General features: G+C 38.2%; 1 protein-coding gene across 2 annotated transcripts in view; it reads left to right on the top strand.

The window, feature by feature from the left end:
* Positions 1–21,067, top strand: part of LOC114666146 (serine/threonine-protein phosphatase 4 regulatory subunit 3-B) — a 93,972-nt gene that overhangs the window by 19,868 nt on the left and 53,037 nt on the right. For both annotated transcript variants that reach the window (XM_051919368.1, XM_028820892.2), the window contains exons 3-4: positions 8,587–8,685; positions 11,652–12,269. In XM_051919368.1, the coding sequence (XP_051775328.1) occupies positions 8,587–8,685; positions 11,652–12,269 (717 nt within the window). The remainder of the gene's footprint in view (positions 1–8,586; positions 8,686–11,651; positions 12,270–21,067) is intronic.

Genomic DNA, 21,067 nt, shown 5'->3' on the forward strand with positions numbered 1-21,067 from the left:
GAATAACCTATTCCACTGTCATGAGAATTGTACATTGTACAAAAAAACATTTTTATGTGCACACAAGTATTAATACAGGTTTGGGTTCGTGATCTTGCGGTCTAAGACACAAACACAGAATTCAATGGATGTTCTTCTGAGCGGGCTTCCTTTATTGCATGCGTGCTGTCTCTGTCTGACGTAACAAACCCCCAGTCCCTATCCTTCCTTTCTCCACATAACCAATTGCCACACAATAAACGTCCCTGTGAAATTAAAACTAGTTATAAACTTAGACCACGGAGTGTTCAGAACTTTAAAAAAAAAAAAAATAATAAAATCTTTGCTATACATGTTTAATTATGCCGTCCTTTCAGGGTTGCGCCCATCCCAGCAAGCATTGTGTGCAAGGCAGGAGGAAATCCTGAACATGGCGTCGGCACATCGCAGGGTGAATACGAGCAAAACATACAGGGTGCGCACAAAGTCCGTATACCCCTGTCTTTAGGAGCATTTACAGGAATAACCTTGACAATTTGGTTCCTGTGGACATCAGCCCAAGTCTTCCCAGTATTTCAAGGTGTGTTTCCGACATCCCATCTGGTGCTGCCACCTGCTGCCGCTCAAGAAATCACAACAACGTGGTGGTTGTTCCAAGACGAAGTGGTAGGTGACACAAGTGTTTTCACGATCGAGGAGCGTTTGGTGGCCACTGTGTGGGTTCATGAGTGGCCTGTTACTGGGAAATCGATCAAAAATGTCATGGATGACTTTGTTGTGCGTTTTGGGAAGGCATCACCGACAAAGAGGACGTTGTTGCAGTGGGAGAAGAAGGCTTTTGCAACGGGCAGCGTCCGAGATGCTCTGTGAAGTGGAAGACCACCCACAAGGCATGACGTGTGCAGATGTGGTAGAGTCTGTCCAACGATCCCCAATGAAATCCACTCGTAAACGTGCTGCTGAGTTGGGAATAGCGGAATCGACAATGTGAAAACACATCAAACAGGACTTGCAAATGAAATGTTGCCATCCATTTCCCATTAACGAGTTATCAGCTGTCAGGAAGCTTGTGATCTGGGGCTGCACCAATTTCCAACAAATGCTGAGAAGGAAAATGTTATGTTCTCTGACGAGTGCGCGATTTATCACAGCTCCCGCAATCGAAACGTGTTTTTCTGGGGAAAAGAAAATCCACATTTCTTTGAAGAACTTGAGCATAGCCCACCACACGTGATGATCTGGGCCGGAATGACAGCACAGCATTTGTTTGGCCCTTATTTTTTTGATGGTTCTGTTAACCAAATCAGTTATCTGGAAATGCTGAATGGCTGGCTCATTCCGCAACTGAGAAACCAGGGCGTCCTTGACAGTGTTTGGTTTCAACAAGACTGGGCACCTGCCCATTTCGTAATCACCGTGCGTGATCGCCTCAATGATGTTTTTGGGAATCGTTGGATCGGACGAGGATCAAACAACAATCCCGCTCCTCTTCCGTGGCCTCCGAGAAGCCCTGATCTCACAACTCCAGATAATGCACTCTGGGAGTTTATCAAAGAAGACGTGTGGAAGCGCCGTTATTTATCGAACGATGAACTGAAACATGAGGTTTGCGCAGCGTCACCCCGCAAATGTTGCAGAACATGAGCAGGAGAACCTGGCTGCGCATTCGACTATGCAGAGATCGTGGAGGGACCCATACAGATGTTTTGGATTCCTAAGAGATAACCTTTAGCTTTCAAAATCCTCCCAAAGATAGGGGTATACAGACTTTGTGCGCACCCTGTACACTAGCAGGGTTAATATTGCATAACAAAACCCGCCATCCTACATGACTTTGAAAGGAAACTGAAGCATGTCAAGTAAACGCAGCGTCACCCCGCAAATGTTGCAGAACATGAGCAGGAGAACCTGGCTGCACATTCGACTATGCAGAGATCGTGGAGGGACCCATACAGATGTTTTGGGTTCCTAAGAGATAACCTTTAGCTTTCAAAATCCTCCCAAAGATAGGGGTATACAGACTTTGTGCGCACCCTGTACACTAGCAGGGTTAATATTGCATAACAAAACCCGCCATCCTACATGACTTTGAAAGGAAACTGAAGCATGTCAAGTAAACCCACCAGAAAAACATGCAAATTCAAAGCAGGGAACACCCGGGACCCCATTATTGCAAGGCAGCACTGCAGCCTCCATGCCACTGTGCCCCCACATGACTAATACATGCTTTAATGCATTTCATCATGAAAATTATATCAAGCATTTATCTTAGCATTCTAAATGTTCAGGGAACAGGAACATCATGAAATTAATGTATTCTGTGTGCTGCCAGCGCCTCCTCTTAGTGCAAGAGGAAGTCAGTTTAAGAAGCAGTAGCGATTAACATGGCTCCGGGAACACTTAACACAAAGCATTTAATGTGCTACACAACTTATGACGGGGTTTGAGAAAATCTAGTAAATTATTCATTTTAAGATGAAGTTTAGTTTACGATGTTCTAATTACGAGAACAAAGTCAACATGTCGACTTTAATCTCGACAAACGGCGAGAATAAAGTAGAAATGTCGACTTTATTCTTGTCATAAGCGTCGAGATTAAAGTGGAAATGTCAAGAATAAAGTCAACATGTCATCACACTATTACACAGTACCCAGGTACATTACACAGTATTGAAAAAAATAAAACAAGCACAACAGGGCTTGCAGTATTATCCAGTAGTATAGAAACAGTATTGACACATTTGAACATAATGGTCCACATCCAACCTTTTAAATCTAAAGTATCTCCAGACAACAGAAATGACTCCTTTTTCCAGCAAAAGTTCTTCTGTGTCATGTTTAACTTTATTGTCTGCTACAGCTTCAGTTTCGGAATGTTCTCTGTCCATTTTCACTGCACAATTCATGTACTCCGTTGTATGCTTGTTTAGCAGTGTACAAGTGAAAAGGTCCCTCCTTATACAGTTTCCCGCTACGCCACGTTCTGAATGTTGTTTAGGCAATTTAAACCGGTGTTGCAGTATAAGAAAAATCCATATCATAACAAAAATAAACAACGGTTTTTGGTATGAACCGGTATACCACCCAGCACTAATTACTCACTGTTTTTTTTTTTTTTTTTTTTGCCAATTCTTTTTATATAGTAGCCTTTTAATCAAAACACAGCATTGTAGATGGAGCCTGAAAGCCTGCCTTTGTTTGTAGTTGCTATTGTTTAACACTAGAATTACCAGAGTCTACGAAAAAACTCGTAGATCTGGCCCACCTTAAAACCATACGCACCTCTCCGCCAGCGTCCTTTGTCCTCTAAATGTGCAGATAAAAACAAGCTGCAAGCAGCCGGCTATTCCATCCCCCCACCGACTTAGAACGTGCACGAACTTCTCCCAGCTCATGCCTTGATTGATTATCTGGGAGTGAAGTGGAGTTTTATAGTGAAAATAATAGATCGTTATTTGAAACACACGCATTTCATGTGTGTTCTGTTTCTACAGTAATCTGTGTAAACACATTGTTAAAACAGAAACGTTTTCATATTTTAGTAATGTTACAAAATGTAGGCCTAAACTATAGAATATGTGAAGCATGAAGTCCAAACATTAAATAAACACTATCACAAAAGGTTCAAGAACAATCCAACAGCTTCCGCGGCGTAGTGGTAAGATTTGCTGTCTCAGGGCGCAGCATGCTTACTGCCCCTCAGAGACCAGAGTTCGATTCCTCGTTGAGGAGAAAGCGTTACTTTTTTTTCTTTTTAACCTCAAATGGACATAATTTATAAATTGGTATGCACTCTCAGTTAATGAGATCGTTACATTTTCATGTGGGATGCTCCTTTTAAAATATTTTTTAACAATTGAGACTGCAATTAACATGAACAAGTGTCCTTATAACTGTTATTTTTAAGATCCATAACACACAGACAGACAGACAGAGCACTGCGTAATAGAGAGACAGACAGGCAGAAAAGTCACTATATATATATATATATATATATATATATATATATATATATAAATAAACAAGGAAGGCACATGTACTGAAAGAAAAAAAAGATCAACATGTGCGTTGATCCTGCTGCACTGGATAAGCTCATGCGCTCTAACATTTCCAAACCCCCGATCTGACTCTAAGTAACAGCACAAGTACAGACGCAAACCAAGTGTATGTGTGTACTGTATAATATTAACAAAAAGAGCAGCTTACTACTGAAAACGGCAAATATAGGAGTGAGTGGGGATCGAACCGGGGACTCTTGATCACACTTGGTTTGCGTCTGTACTTGCGCTGTTACTTAGAGTCAGATCGGGGGAGTGGGGATGTTAGAGCGCGTGAGCTTATTCAGTGCTGCAGCATCAACGCACATGTTGATCTTTTTTTCTTTCAGTAATAGCGCCAGCATAAATTCACACCCAATCTGACGCTGTTTGTTTTCAAATAATATTGCATTAGTGCGATGATGGTTTCACATATATTGTCTTTCTTTCAGGTGTGTAATAGAAACCACAGCATAGAGAGAAGCGTGTACATTGTAACAGGTACATACGTTGTAAATGTAGGAAGACGATCCTTTCGTGTGTGTGAACAGTTGACATTTGAATCTGATGATTGCATATAGCGCTGAAGTTACTGCTCTGTACTATTCTATCCTCTGCATGCCCTGGTGTACAAAAGAAACAGCATACAGCAACATGTGGGGACTGGCAAGATCGGGGTAAAAAACATGCAGTCACTGATTACAAACTGCAAGATGTTATGCGAATGAATATGAATAATGTTGCATCCGTGCCACAAAGTTTTCCGAAATGTACTATACAGGTCATAAAACAAATAATTCCAAATATCATACCTACGTCTGTGTGTTTTTTTTTTTTTTGACATCATACACCATAAGGTGCACACTAATTTAGCATTAGCAGGAACACTCAATAAAACTGAATAAAAAAAAATCAAGTGATGGTGAGATATGAAGAAGGCAGATTCGCCAGCGTTTGTGTGTCAGCTTTAATCCCTCCAGATGAATGTCCAGTTCCATTGTCTCAAAACACCACTCACATCTCCAGTTATTTCGTTTAAAATGAAAAATAAACAGCGTCTGATCCCTGGGTGGGGGGACGATAGTATGTATCGTGATTGTGATTTAGAGAGAATAAAAGTTAAAAAAGTTAACTTTTACAAGACTTATAAATGCACACCATGTGTTACAGACGCAAGCCAAATGTATGTGTGTACTGTAAAATATTAACAAAAAGAGCAGCTCACTACTGAAAACGGCAAATATAGGAGTGAGTGGGGATCGAACCGGGGACTCTTGATTACAAGTCAGCAAATCATCCGCTATGCCACTGAAGCGGTTGTATTTTCCTTGAACCTTTTGTGAAAGTGTTTACTTGATCTTTGGACTTCAAGCTTCATACATTATATAGTTTATGCCTACATTTTGTCATTTACTACTAAAATATGAAAAACGTTTCTGTTTTAAAAATGTGTTTACACAGATTACTGTAGAAACGGAACACACATGAAATGCGTGTGTTCCAAATGGCGATTTATTATTTCCACTCTAAAACTCCAGCAGTTCAGTCACTCCCAGATAATCAAACAAGGCATGAGCTGGGAAAACTTAGTGAACGTTCTGCGACGGTGGGGGATGGAATAGCCGGCTGCTTGCTGCTCGTCTTAATCACATTTAGAAGACAAAAGACGCTGGCGGAGAGGTGAGAACGGTTTTAAGGTGGGCCGGATCTACGAGTTTTTTCGTAGACTCTGGTAATTCTAGTGTTAACACCTGATATAGGTATTCTGCTGATTCTACTGTGCAGAAACTTTAACTTCTGGCAATTTTTTTTTTAAAGTATGATATAATATCATTTTCAGACTGTGTATATGGTGGATATAAGACCAAACTAAAATTTTTATTCCACTTGGGTCCAATTCGCAAGGTTTTGCACTATGTATGCAGATATTCTGAAATCCGAAAATATCCAAAATCAGCAATACTTCAGGTCCAGTGCATTTCAGATTAGGGATTCTTAGCCCTATTTTATTGTAAAATCCTTTGTTGAGTGATTTCCTGTGATATCACTAAAGTGACGCTTGCATTGATGTACTGTTATGGACCATTCTATACTTTTTTTTTTTAAAAAACGTTTTCAACATTTTTGCGTGGTTATCCTTCTGTATACAGCAAAAGGCAGTGCATACTAGTTGTTAACATTAACGTTAACAGCATTTTCATAGAATATGATGTAACTGGTATGTTTTTTATGTCATTGCTCCAGATATGTGAAATTTAATTGAGCATTCTGTTAACCTTTATATACCAGATCTTTCTGTTCCAAAAATTAACCTCCTTAGTGTTAGACCCGAGTGTCTTTCAGGCTGTGAAAACAGTGCTATAAAAGCATTAGTCCCAAATTTCACGTGGGCATCTGTGTAGATGTGTTTCATGTAAGCGTTAAAATCGAGGATTACTTGGGTTGGAATCTGATATTGGCAGCTTGTATGTATGATTTTATTCTTTTAGTCACTGCCAACACCTCTTGACCATAGATGAGAATGTAGGTTGACCAGTAAGATGACAGCTTCATCTGCAGAGAGCCAATAATTTTATCTTCATTAATGTTAAATGTAAGAGAACCTCACATGGACAGAAATACCCATGGTTCAATCCTGGAGCTATACCTGGGAGGGGTGCTATCTTGTGAACACATTGCCTTTTGTGACGTGCATAGACTGTTCTGCTTCCTGGACAGTGGTGAAATTCAGGTGTTTTGCTGGTCACCTTTCACGTGACAGGTAAGAATGAAAGAGTCCCAAGCATACTGGACAGTTTTATTAAAAAAAAAAATCAGTATTCATAAAAAGAATTTGAATATTTGAGGAAACACTAAGATAATAAATGATACAGAATAAAAAAATACATCTGTTGGAAATAAATAATTATAGGATTTGTTGACATTAGTTCAGTACAGTTGATGAAAAGTCCTGATGGTCAAAGAATAATGTCCAGCACTGAAGCAAGAGTCTTCAGTTTTCTTGTTCTTGTACAGGGTTGGCAAAGGTGTGATTAAAGGCACCTCTGTATTTGTTTTGTTTTTTAATTAACACCTTAATATTTAAACAGTATGTTTCAAGTCAGGAGCCAAAAAAACCCAGATTCCTTTTTTTCCGTGGTTACCAAAAAGAACTTTGCTGACTTTGAAAAGCCTCTTTTTAAATTTTTATTTTAAACCAGAAATCATAAGTGTTTTTTTTTTTTTGGCCCAGTTATTTGTGCAGATGGCTGTAATTCAAAAATACAAAAAGTCTGATCCTAGTGATGTTATAAAAACAAAGCTAATAAGTATAGCTAACATACTGTACGTATAGATCGTTTGGAAAAGTTGAAATTTTAGTGTATGGTATTAGTAAACTTTTTCATTTTAATAACAATTTTTGCCTTTTGAATGGATTTTTTTAAAGTGAATTCAAGCTATATTGGGGTTTAACCCCGGGTTGTGGGGGGATCTTTGGAATATCCAGCCTCATACAGTGAAAATTCAACTTGCGGGTAGTTCTTTCTTTATTGAAGGCCTTTTTCCTTCAGAAAAGATGTTAAGTAATTCCAAAATACAGAAAAAGCGGAATGAAACCTTGTCTGTTTTTAAGATAATTTCAGTCCTAGTCTTTACGGATCATGTCGGTGCTACTGTATAGGCAATACATTGATAAATATTTAGTGCTGTTTCTTTTTCCTTTGTTCCTGTGAGATGTGTCTTGGTAATTAGGAGGGCTGGATTGCAATCTTCAATTTGCATTTTATGGAAGGTACCATTCACACATGCGAACAGGCTGATGCAGAGTATCAAGAAAGCACATTTGAAAGGATACAATGTTCAGGTGGTGGTGGTGTATGTGATGAATCTGCAAAGTTGGTTCAGGGAATCCTTTTCAACCTTTATACAGGGAGATAAAGGGAGAGAGCAATGCTTTCTCATCAAAGCACACTGTTACAGTCATTTTGGATTGGACTAGATTAAAAAAATCCCCTTGGATTTGAATGTACACCATTGATTATAATGAAAATTCCAAGCCATCTCTAATATTACACAACATGGACTATGGAAGTTATAGCACAGTATGTCTAAACATTGTTAACCAAGTAAATGGTAGAGGGGAAAAATTACAATACTAGTAGGGCATGGCCCAAAATCATAATAACTGATTTCTCTAGTTGATGTTTTTTTGTTTTTTTTCCAGTAATGGAGAATTTCATCTTCTTAAAAATCATCTTGATTACGCTGTTTTGATATTCACTATTCACTGTAACCACTAGTTATTTTTTATTTTTTCCTCATCACATAAAGATAAAATTGATTTATTTAGTGTAGGTGGTTATAATCAAAAGGTTATTTGTGTAATTTTTATCTTTTCAAGAAATTAACATCCTTTATAAATTGTTCCTTTTGTTAACTTCCTGACAACTACAAACTACTAATGACTAGCTCTAAACAGGCTAAATGCTGATTTAAAATTCTGCTAATTTTTGCTTAATCTTTATCAGCAAAACAATGTATTTTCCATTTGGTTAATTCGGGAACCAACTTTTGTTTTGTGTCTGTACAGGATACACTGATTGTTTGGTCAGAAGCTGTGAATTATGATTTGGCTTTGAGTTTCCAAGAAAAGGCTGGATGTGATGAAATATGGGAGAAGATTTGTCAGGTAATATGCAGTAATTCAAACTGAATTGTTTTTTTTGCAGTCCGGGGACTACACTTCTACTTAGCAGTAAGTACATAGCATTGGTTTCAAAGTACAATTAATGAGAATAAGAGTGCCTCTTTCTCCTTTTAGATTCAGTGTTACCTTGCTCACTGTACCTTACATTGTTTTATCATTTTTGCTCAGTTTTAATGTCCACGTCCTGTTTACATTCATTACCTGTGCTTTTAGGAAATCCTGTGTTCTTAAATGCTGCATTATTTCTGTTTCTAATGCCACTTAAAGTTTTGCAGAAGATGCATTAAAAATGTTTTTTAAGCAAAGGGAAGCCTTGCTATTAGACATTTGTTAAAATAAATTGCAAATATACTGTGCAGTCACATTAGGCTTCTGTCAATGAATGTAACATTACTGATTATTTGAACTATTGATGATTAAAAATTTTGAATAGAAATAGATCCTGAGTGTGGAGGTATAACTGATAGGTCAGATAGCCAGATTACTGCTCCAAAAGGATATTTATTGCTGAACGAAATGCTGCTTAATTTAATTTTGAGTTGTAACTGATCATCTTCTATTCCGGTTAGTTTGCCGTTTGGAAGAAGTTGAAGGCCTACTAAAGACAAATATGAATTACCGGTATATTATGCTTTTAAAACAACACTTTCAAGTGAATGTTGTAAACCAAGCATACTTTATTAAGATGAAACAGCTGTGGTATGTTGTGCTCATCCTTCGCTGCCTTGCTTATATTTTGTGCTTTTTCTAAAACCACTAGCCTTTAGTGCATGTACCAGCAGCACTGCTTAAGTTTGTGTTGTCAGTTGAATGGGGTATGCACAAACAACTATGTACGTTTGTTGTTTGTGAGCCTTTCACAGCAACAACAGCAACCTTCCTCCTTAGTTGTCTAGTAAGTTCAATTAAGTCTTTTGGCTCACCATGCTTAATTTCTTTGAAGTCAAAAGTATTATGTTACATAATAAGTGAGGCTAATTTATCTGTCTGTGCTTTTCTATTTTAAACGAGGTAGTTTTGTACTTGTTTACAGTGTGTGATAATTAACAATGACGACACCTCATTGACAAATTGAAAATTATGAGATGAAGAATAGTAATGTGGACTTACGCAGTTAAAATGATGTCCCATCCCCAGCAAAAACAGTGTGTGTTGGCAATGTTTAACTGGCTGATTGATCTGATAATTCAATACATTGCCTGAACCTAGGTCTCACATACTGTACATCACATAACATGCTTCTTATTGTCACTTACGCCCATTCTTACACTTCATAATAAAATGTAACCAGTGCAAATCATTAGTTAGTGAGTCTCAGTAAAGTTCTTGTGTTTAGTTTGTTTTATAAATGTCAGGTTATTTTAATTGATATTAAACTGTCAACTATGTAATCTTTTACAATATTTTTAGGCCTTTGATTGCACTTTTACCTTACTTCTGTCAGTTTTATTTATTTTAAAATAACTAGCAAATATCCCTCACAATGGACTGTGTATATAGCATAGAAGAGAGAATGCAAATACAACTGGTAGTCCTGTGAGTCATAAAACTGTAAGAACTCGTGGATGCCTTCATATAGAAAAATAAACCGCGTGGATCCATACACTCAAAATAATAATTAAATAAAAAAAGCAATAAGCAGAATAAAATTTTGCTTAAACTATTAATTACCAAAGTACTTGCATTAATAAGAGATGTGCTTGAGAGAAAACATATTTGTTTTTTACTCTATGATGGAAGAACAATCATGTTTTTAGTTTTAAACATTAACCTATATAAAATCACTTTTCCGATAAGGAATTTATTTAATGATATTTAGCAAAATGACACCAAAACGTCAGGCTTCTGTTCCAGTCAAAGCATGCTGTAACTCTATAAAAAGTGGTTGCTATCATTTGTTTATTTCTGTTTCATTTTTTTAAGTGTGCTTTAATCACTAATGTCCTTTTGAAATAAACAGTAATGTGGATTGGATGCTGAAAAACAGTAGAGCTAGATACAAAGCAGGAAGTAGCAGATGTAAACGATCATGTTTTCTTTATTGCCATGAACACCTGGGGAGTCTTAATGCTTCACAGTGTAGTTGAGAATCATATTAACTGTATTTTCTTCTGATCTGATTGAACACAGTTCAGACTGAATGAGGTCAAGAAGTGAATCTGTGGCAGACTTGTTATACTGCAGAATTAAACAGTCAGATTATTTCATTCGTGATTAGTGCCACTAATATGTTGTGCACAGCAGCAACTGTGGTACTTATGAATTCTTTGAAATAGCCAGGAATTCAGCTTTCAGCCAAATATTCATTAAGAATATCTATAAACACAGTAGTACTAACTTATCGGCTCATCGTCCAAATGTGGAGTGACAGATGATTGTCTGGGCTCACTGCTTTGCTGCAAGTCTTTCTCCAGAAAAGCATAATGACTTCAAGCTGAGTAGCATGGTTGCGAGAGTACAAATTAAAGAGAAATAGAGAGGTCTGGTGGAACAGGGCCCTTCACAGAGGAGAAGTTTGCTTCTAGGAGAGAGTAATAAGTCAGAAGAAATGGGAGTTTGCATTTTTAATTAGTAATCATTTTTCATTTGTGTAAAAATGCTGCTTTGACTTACTCTTATTTGCTTTTGGCATCTTTAAACTGTCCTATGTTCTATTTTACTTTTCTGTAGCTCGTTGTTAAACATATAGATTCTACAAAACTTTAATTGTATCAGTGCGTAGTCTAGTTAAAATCATCTTTCTTGACAGATAAATACACTTTATTTGCCCCAAGAGGTAATTAAATGTATTTATTTATAATGCATGATTATTTAAATTAAGTAGCTACTCTTTTTATATATAATATATATATATTCGCAAACTTGTACATTTAGCAGAGGTTTGAATATAAAATGTTTTCTAGTTAATTAAATGTATTTATAAATTACCTTTCTTTTTTAAATATTAGATACAAGGAAAAGATCCCACAGTTGAAGTAACACAGGACCTTGAATCTGAGGAAGAGCGTTTTGAAGAAATGCCTGAAACAAGTCATTTGGTGGATCTTCCTCCTTGCGAACTGAATAAGTTAGAAGAGATAGCTGACTTGGTTACATCTGTGCTATCCTCTCCAATTCGTAGAGAAAAGCTGGCGCTGGCGTTAATGCATGAGGGTTATATCAAAAAACTTTTGCAGCTTTTCAAAGTTTGCGAGGACCTTGAAAATACTGAAGGCTTGCATCATTTATATGAAATCATCAGAGGAATTTTATTTCTAAATAAGGCAGCTCTTTTTGAGGTCATGTTTTCAGATGACTGCATAATGGATGTTGTTGGCTGTCTTGAATATGACCCTTCTCTTGTACAACCTAAAAAACACAGGGAGTTCTTGACCAAAACTGCAAAGTTCAAAGAGGTAATACCAATCACAGATTCAGAACTGAGACAAAAAATCCATCAAACTTACCGTGTTCAGTATATCCAGGATATCATTCTTCCAACTCCTTCTGTGTTTGAAGAGAATTTTCTTTCTACACTGACCTCATTTATTTTTTTCAACAAGGTTGAGATTGTCAGCATGTTACAGGTGAGTCTTTTGTATTATTGTAGGCTTTATGCTCAGAGTTCTATGCTTGCAGGCCTCAGTGCTAAAGGTCTTATTTTCTTCAATAATCTGTAATGCTTTTATTCCTGCTAGAAAGAGTGCTCATTTTATTTGTCTAATTTTTAAATATATGATTCCAGTATAATAATTCATAATATAATTTCCCACAGGCAGACATGACTAACAGCAAATTGAGGGGACATTTTAAACTGGGGGAATTTTAACCAAGGGTTTATACAGTGGTGGCATCAAGGGCTACCTTATTCTAATTTTATTCTGATATTTTCTCTCCAGTAACTTAAAAAGGATACTTAAAATACTAAAAATGTCAATTCAAACATTATTATTCAGTATCTGTTCTGTTGTATTAGTAAATGACAAGATAATTCAGGATATTTCCATTAACTATCTCTTTAAAGTTGTTTTGTAATGGCAAGCTTTTAAAAGCTTATTTGTCAGAGAATCGCTTTGGTAGGTTTTAAGGCTGTGTGATGTCTTACAAGTTTACATTTCTACATTATCATTTCAAAACATCAGTTTACAATACAATTGCCTGTGTGTTAGGGTGCACAGATGCTTGTTGATTATGAGTAATTAGCTGTGCTGCCCACACACCAGGTATAGTACAGGTGGGGACAGGGTGGTGACTTTAAGTTATATTTTTCCTGCTGTGAATATTGGCATTTTCACTCAAATTCTGGTGAAATATTCACAAAAGGATGGTTTGTTTAGGTAGATGATGTGAGCAAGCCAGCTGCACTATAGACCGGTTTGCATGAAGTATGAATGTGATTTAACACAGGACTAATCTAACTAAAGGAAATACTGTGCATTATGGGTGAATTTGTGCATGCTGGGTGTTTGTGGTCAGTAATAGGAAATCTCATCCACAGCACAAGTCGATGGTTACCATGGAGCATTAAAAACAGTAAAAAGGTACAAATAAATACACACAGGTACAAATATGGCACAGTTCACATAAAACAACTCACAAGATTACAAGTCAATCAGGGTAGGCCAAGCACCTGTTTGTCTTACAACCTCAATTGTGTCCATAATCAGGCGTGTGAACAGGTCAATCCAAACACTTACAGAGATGGCCAGAAATGACAACGGGGTCCTGTGAGATTGATTGAAAATGATTACACAGGTGAAGAGGAATGTGCCAACTAACTTTAACATATGTGGTAAATGTTTGTCCAGCAATGCCAAATGAACAATATTAGAAAATATGTGAAAGAGTTAAGATGATAGGCTTGTTTTGAATGAAGATATAGTAAGGTTATGTTCATGTGGTTGCAAGTAGAAAGTAAATATGGAATTGTACATTTAAATGAAACTTGACTGCTTCTACTGTCATAAAACTTAAGCACATTCCCTTGGCAGGCCTGGCTTTCTTTTGTATGCTTGAGTATTTCAGATAAGCAGTTTTGTGCCAAGCATAGTAGCTCATAATTTTCAGGTAGTCTTCCATTTGTTCGTTAATGGCTGTTTTGCTCTCATAGCTGAGTAGGAAAAATGCAGCAGTGTGCAAACATGACTATTGTTGACTCTGTTTTTTTTCTCTAGAAGAAAATGTTTCTGCCCAATTAAACAAGTTCAGGACACGTTCTCTAAAGTGTTTATTTTGCATGAAAGTTTGCAGTGTAAAATGCAACCAAACTAACTGGAAATTGAAACAAAGTCCAAGTGTTTGACATCTTTTTTTGTGAGACAAGTCTTGTCAGATAAAAAAAAAAAAAAAGCGATGGCTGCAGTTTGACGCTTTTAAAAGAAAAAGTTCTGCAAATGTTTGGAGTTCATCAATGATGATTTACATTGATGACATTGTAATTACATTAATGTCCATATCTCAGCCCATTGTACCGTATGTTTGTAAGTAACATTTACCATTATAAGATTTACTTTTGCATCATTATGCCGGGCATACACTGTGTGGTTTATGACAATATTCTAAGCTTTATTTATGTTTGCTGTGTGGTTTTCTGAGTCAGCCTGAGTTGTAGCTTAATCGGCCACCATTTCTCGTGTAGTATGAGAGGATTTTATGATGTCTGATTTCACCTTATGATTGGGCTGTTGCACTGTTGAGAAATTTCTGTCATGTCAGAAATTTCAGTCAACTGTCTTGTAGTGGAGGCAGTCTTACGACTGTTTTCTGATGTCGTCATAAAGTTTTACTGTGCATGAATCACTGTCTATTGTAAATTAGGTATTTCTGTTGTCATGCACAGTTTCAAATGTTTAATTTAAAAAATCTAAATATCATATAGCAATGCACACAAAACTAAATAGCCAGTGACAGAAGCATCTTAGGAAACCTTCATTGGAAGGACCAGAAATAAACACAAAGGATTAATTACATAGATATGTACCTCTAATTCTCGCAGCAAAATAGATTCAACCATCCGTCTAGTTACACCATTTTGCTTGTTTTGTACTTTAGGAGCATAGTACATCAATAGTCAGGAATGCAGACTTTTTTTGATGTTTTGAGAAGCCTGTGGCCATCTTGCTTTTGAATAGGCAAACCTGTCCATTAGGTCCATGTACACATAATAGTCTGAATACCCACGTTGTGGCATGTGAATTAGACCAAATCTTTTCATACAGTTTGAGCACATATACTACTGTCGACTCTTGTATTGGAGTGTGAGTAGTCGCTTGACTACAATTTTTAAAAAGTGCAGTGTATGCCTGTCATTAACTGGTAAAAAAAAAAAAAAAAAAAAAATCCTGAAGAGTAAAATGGATGAATCAAACTGATTACAATTTCAGATGTCTCAAATTTCTGATGTTTTCATTGTCCAAAAAGTATTTTTTTTTTATATTTTTCCTAACTTCAAGGCTTGCTGTGTGAAATCAGACTGAATCAGTTTTACATTAATCCATTGTATGACAGCCTTTGTTTTTGTTTTCAGAGTACAGTAATCCCTCCTCCATCGCGGGGGTTGCGTTCCAGAACCCCCCGCGAAAGGTGAAAATCCGCGAAGTAGAAACCATATGTTTATATGGTTATTTTTATATTCTCATGCGTGGGTCACAGATTTGCACAGAAACACAGGAGGTTGTAGAGAGACAGGAGCTTTATTCAAACACTGCAAACAAACATTTGTCTCTTTTTCAAAAGTTTAAATTGTGTTCCATGACAAGACAGAGATGACAGTTCCGTCTCACAATTAAAAGAATACAAACATATCTTCCTCTTCAAAGGAGTGCGCGTCAGGAGCACAGAATGTCAGAAAGAGAGAGAAAAGCAAACAAATCAATAGGGCTGTTTGGCTTTTAAGTATGCGAAGCACCGCGGCACAAAGCTGTTGAAGGCGGCAGCTCACACCCCCTCCGTCAGGAGCAGATTAAGAGAGAGACAGAGAAAAACAAACAATCAAAAATCAATACGTGCCCTTCGAGCTTTTAAGTATGCGAAGCACCGTGCAGCATGTCGCTTCACGAAGCAGCTGCACAGAAGGGAGAGAAGGGAGCAACATGAAGATAATCTTTCAGCATTTTTAGATGAGCATCCGTATCGTCTACGTGTGCGAACAGCCCCCCTGCTCAATCCCCCTACGTCAGGATCAGAGAATGTCGGCGCAAGAGAGAGAGAGAGAGAGAGAAAAGTAAGTTGGGTAGCTTCTCCGCCATCTGCCAATAGCCTCCCTTGTATGAAATCAACTGGGCAAACCAACGGAAGAAGCATGTACCAGAAATTAAAAAACCCATTGTCCGCAGAAATCCGCGAACCAGCAAAAAATCCGCAATATATATTTAAATATGCTTACATATAAAATTCGCGATAGAGTGAAGCCGCAAAAGGCGAAGCGCGATATAGCGAGGGATTACTGTATCTTATCTGAGTGATCAGACTTTATTGCTTAGCCTGTGCGCAGATGAAGAATTAGAAAAAGTGTATTGATGTCTCTTGTAGTCAGTTAGTTGTAACTGAGAAAACTGCATTATATTCGCCAATGCACCATTCACATACAGGTGCATCTCAATAAATTAGAATGTCACCGAAACGTTAATTTATTTTAGTAATTCTTTTCAAAAAGTGAAACTCCTATATTATATAGATTCATTACACACAGAGTGATATATATCAAGCGTATATTTCTTTTCATTTTTCTGATTATGGCTTACAGGTAATGAAAACTCAAAATTCAGTATTTTCAAAAAATTAGAATATTACGTAAGACCAATAAAAGAAAAAATAATTAATACATAAATGTTGTCCTACTGAAAAGTATATCCATGTACACACTTGATAGTTTGGTCAGGGCTCCTTTTGCAGAATTTCTGCATCAGTGCGGCATGGCATGGAGACGATCTGGCTGTGGCACTGCTGAGGTTGTTATGGAAGCCCAGGATGCTTTGATAGCGGCCTTCACCTCATCTGCATTGTTGGGTCTAGTGTGTCTCATCTTCATCTTGACAATACCACATAGATTCTTAATGGGGTTTAGGTCAGGCGAGTTTGCTGGCCAGTCAAGCACAGTGATACAATGGTCATTAAACCGGTATTGGTACTTTTGGCAATGTCGGCATGTGCGAAGTTCTTCAGGAAAATGAAATCAGCATCTCCGTAAAGCTTGTCAGCAGAGGGAAGCATGAAGTGCTCTAAAATGTCCTGGTAGATGGCTGCACTGACTTTGGACTTGATAAAACAAACTGAACCAACACCACCAGATGACATAGCTCCCTGAATCATCACTGACTGTGGAAACTTCACACTGGACCTCAAACAACTTGGATTCTGTGCCTCTCCACTCTACCGCCAGACTCTGGGACCTTGACTTCCAAATGAAATGCAAAGTTTGCTTTCATCTGAAAAGAGGACTTTGCACCACTGAGCAACAGTCCAGTCCGTTTTCTCCTTAGCCCAGGTAAGACGCTTCTGATGTTGTCTCTTGTTCAGGAGTGGCTTGACACAAGGAAAGCGACAGTTGTAGGCCCTTGTCCTGGATACTTTTGTACGTGGTGGCCCTTGAAGCACTGACTCCAGCCACAGTCCACTCCTTGTGAATCTTCCCCCAAATTCTTGAATGGGCTGTGCTTCACAATCCTCTCAAGGCTGTGGTGATCCCTGTTGCTTGGTACCTTTTTCTGCCACATTTTTTCCTTCCACTCAACTTTCCATTAATGTGCTTGGATTCAGTACTGTGTAAACAGCCAACTTCTTTAGCAATGACCTTTTTGTGGTTTACCCTCCTTGTGGAAGGTGTCAATGACTGTCTTCTGGACAACTGTCAAGTCAGTAGCCTTCCCTATGATTGTGTGGCCTACTGAACCAGACTGCAAGACCATTTAAAGGCTCGGGACACATTTGCAGGTGTTTTGGGTTACTTAGCTGAGTGGACTGTGACTTGCAGGTGTTTTGGGTTACTTAGCTGAGTGGAGTGTGACACCATGAGTCTATAATATTGAACTTTTTCACAATATTCTAATTTTTCTGAGATACTGAATTTTGTGTTTTCGTTACCCATAAACCATAATCAGCAAAACAAAAAGAAATAAACGCTTGAAATATATATCTGTGTGTAATGAATCTATATAATATGAGTTTCACTTTTTGAATTGAATTACTGAACTTAACGTTTTGATGATATTCTAATTTATTGAGATGCTCCTGATATACTGTATGTTATTTTACTGCATTTGTCATGCTAAGGGTTATACTCATGAACATTAGTTTGCCTTGATAAACCAAACAACTGGCACAAAGTTAGCATTTGTAGATTTGTATTCATTGTGTTGTTCTGCCCGTATTGCTATAACTGCATGTATTTGCAATACATTTCTATTAACACCATATATGTCATGTCACTAGAGAGAGAGAGAGATGTACTTTGTGCTTGAAAGCATTTAAATGCTAAATATAATTTTACTTTGTTATTAACAAAAGGAGCGGCTCATTCATCACTGGTGTACACAAGTCACACAGCCACTTAATCTGACATTGCATTAATTTTTACTTACTACACTGTTAGTACTGCTGTGGATGAGTGCAAATGTCAGACACATCTGTAGTTGGCTTGGATGATTGACTTGCAGATAATCAACATTCCACTGTCATATCATCTCTTAATCTTAAATTGGTTTATCTAGGGTTGTCATGAATATTGAAATATTGATGAGTATCGATTTTAAACTAATGTATTAATTTTTCATTGTATATCGAATCTATAGCGTATATTACAAATGCAATTCTGGTTCACTCTGGTCTATGACAGTTGAGCCTCGTAGACTATCAGTCAGCATGGCTGGAGTTGCAGCTTCATTTCCACCTACTCAAGTGTTAATAGGATAGGAACTTCAGTGATAAATAGGGATAAAACAAACCACAAGATAAATGGAAATCTGTATGCCAGCTTTAGTTGGTACTGTGCAGCAGCAAAGTGTAACAACCAGTTTAGTGAAACACTTAAAGGACTAACATTAGTCTTTTTTTTCTAAATTACTGAAACAATAAGTATAAACCTGTAAACTGTTGCATTTGAAATAAAAGTGTTCTAACTGACTACAGATAAAGTTTTAACCTGTAGAAAAAAATACATGTTTAGTGCATCACTGGAGCTCCATTGCTCCCTCAGTTTCTAACCCTTTTCTGCGAAGTGAAGTGCCACAGTGCTACTTTTTTTAACAAGTGATTTTTAACCCTTAAACTGCCACATACTTGGGGGTTAATGCACCCCTGGATGCCATATACTTTTTTGCTGCTCCAATTGTTAAAAGTAACATCAATACTTGAAGTGGTTGAATCGCATCTCCCAATTAATACGATACTAGTAAGCCCACGATTTGCCAGCGAATCGGATATCCAAGAATGGCACTCAGTTTCTGTTCCGTTCGATATCTGGATTGATGACATATCATGGAGGGTGGGTGCATCTGGGGAAATGTCATTTAATTACATACGCATATTTGTAAAGCGGTCTCGTTTTGTGGAGACATGATTCTGTTGCCTTTGCTGACACCGACCGCTGGCAGAGTGGAGCACAGCAAGTTCAGCCCTGCGTCCATATCCGGTTTACACCGTGTAGTTTGGACGTCTGGGGATTCCGTACTGTAATACTGTAATGTGATTCACATATGCGCTGAATCCTCTCGTTTTTGTTTTCTCTATCATGGAGGGTGGGTGCGTCTGGGGAAATGTCATTTAATTACATACGCATATCTGTAGTAAAGCGGTCTCATTTTGTGGAGACGTGATTCCGTTGCCTTTGCTGACACCGACCGCTGGCAGAGTGGAGCACAGCAAGTTCAGCCTTCCGTCCATATCCGGTTTACGCCGTGTGATGCGCTGCAGTGCGCGTGCGTCTCGATGTTCCCAGCGCCCTGCGTCCATATCCGGTTTACAACCTTCGGTTAGTAAGATGGATGTACATGTACTGTATGGCAAAACAGCACTGCTTCACTGCCGAGTATGAATATGCAAACACTAAATTTTTGTTATTCGTTTTGTTTTTGGGGGCAGTGTTTGAGTATGACCTCAATAATGTGAAGAACATAGTAAAAGCAGATGACTTTTTTATGTCTTATGCATTTTTTGGTAAAATCTTACAGCAGCATAACTAAGGCATGTTGAGGGCCGGAAAATTATGATGACAGAACAGAGCTGCCATTATCTGACGATCATTTGGAGTAATTTTTATTTTTATGTATAATGTTTACAAAAAAATGTCAATACTTATTCAGATAGATAGATAGATAGATACTTTATTAATCCCAGGGGGAAATTCACATACTCCAGCAGCAAAAATATTAAATTAAAGAGTAATAAAAAATGCAGGTAAAAAACAGACAATAACTTGAATAATGTTCAACGTTTACCCCCTCTGGTGGAATTGAAGAGTCGCATAGTTTGGGGGAGGAATGATCTTCTCAGTCTGTCAGTGGAGCAGGACAGTGACAGCAGTCTGTCGCTGAAACTGCTCCTCTGTCTGGAGATGACACTGTGTAATGGATGTAGTGGATTCTCCATAATTGATAGGAGCCTGCTGAGTGCCCGTTGCTCTGCTATGGATGTCAAACCGTTCAGCTCTATGCCAACAATAGAGCCTGCCTTCCTCACCAGTTTGTCCAGGCATGAGGCATCCTTCTTCTTAATGCTGCCTCCCCAGCACACCACTGCGTAGAAGAGGGCACTCGCCACAACCATCTGATAGAACATATGCAGCATCTTACTGCAGATGTTGAAGGATGCCAGTCTTCTAAGGAAGTACAGGCGGCTCTGTCCTTTCTTGCACAGAGAATCAGTATTGGCAGTCCAGTCCAATTTATCGTCCAGCTGCACTCCCAGGTATTTATAGGTCTGCACCCTCTGCACACAGTCACCTCTGATGATCACGGGGTCCATGAGGGGCCTGGGTCTCCTAAAATCCACCACCAGTTCCTTGGTTTTGCTGGTGTTCAGTTGTAGGTGGTTTAAGTCGCACCATTTAACAAAGTCCTTGATGAGGTTTCTATACTCCTCCTCCTGCCCACTCCTGATGCAGCCCACGATAGCAGTGTCATCAGCAAACTTTTGCACGTGGCAGGACTCCGAGTTATATTGGAAGTGCGATGTATATAGGCTGAACAGGACCGGAGAAAGTACAGTCCCCTGCGGCGCTCCTATGTTGCTGACCACAATGTCAGATCTGCAATTCCCGAGACGCACATACTGAGGTCTGTTTGTAAGATAGTCCACGATCCATGCCACCAGGTATGAATCTATTCCCATCTCTGTCAGCTTGTCCCTAAGGAGCAGAGGTTGGATGGTGTTGAAGGCGCTAGAGAAGTCT

The sequence above is a fragment of the Erpetoichthys calabaricus genome, chromosome 15 (genome assembly GCF_900747795.2).
Source record: "Erpetoichthys calabaricus chromosome 15, fErpCal1.3, whole genome shotgun sequence".
NCBI lineage: Eukaryota > Metazoa > Chordata > Cladistia > Polypteriformes > Polypteridae > Erpetoichthys > Erpetoichthys calabaricus.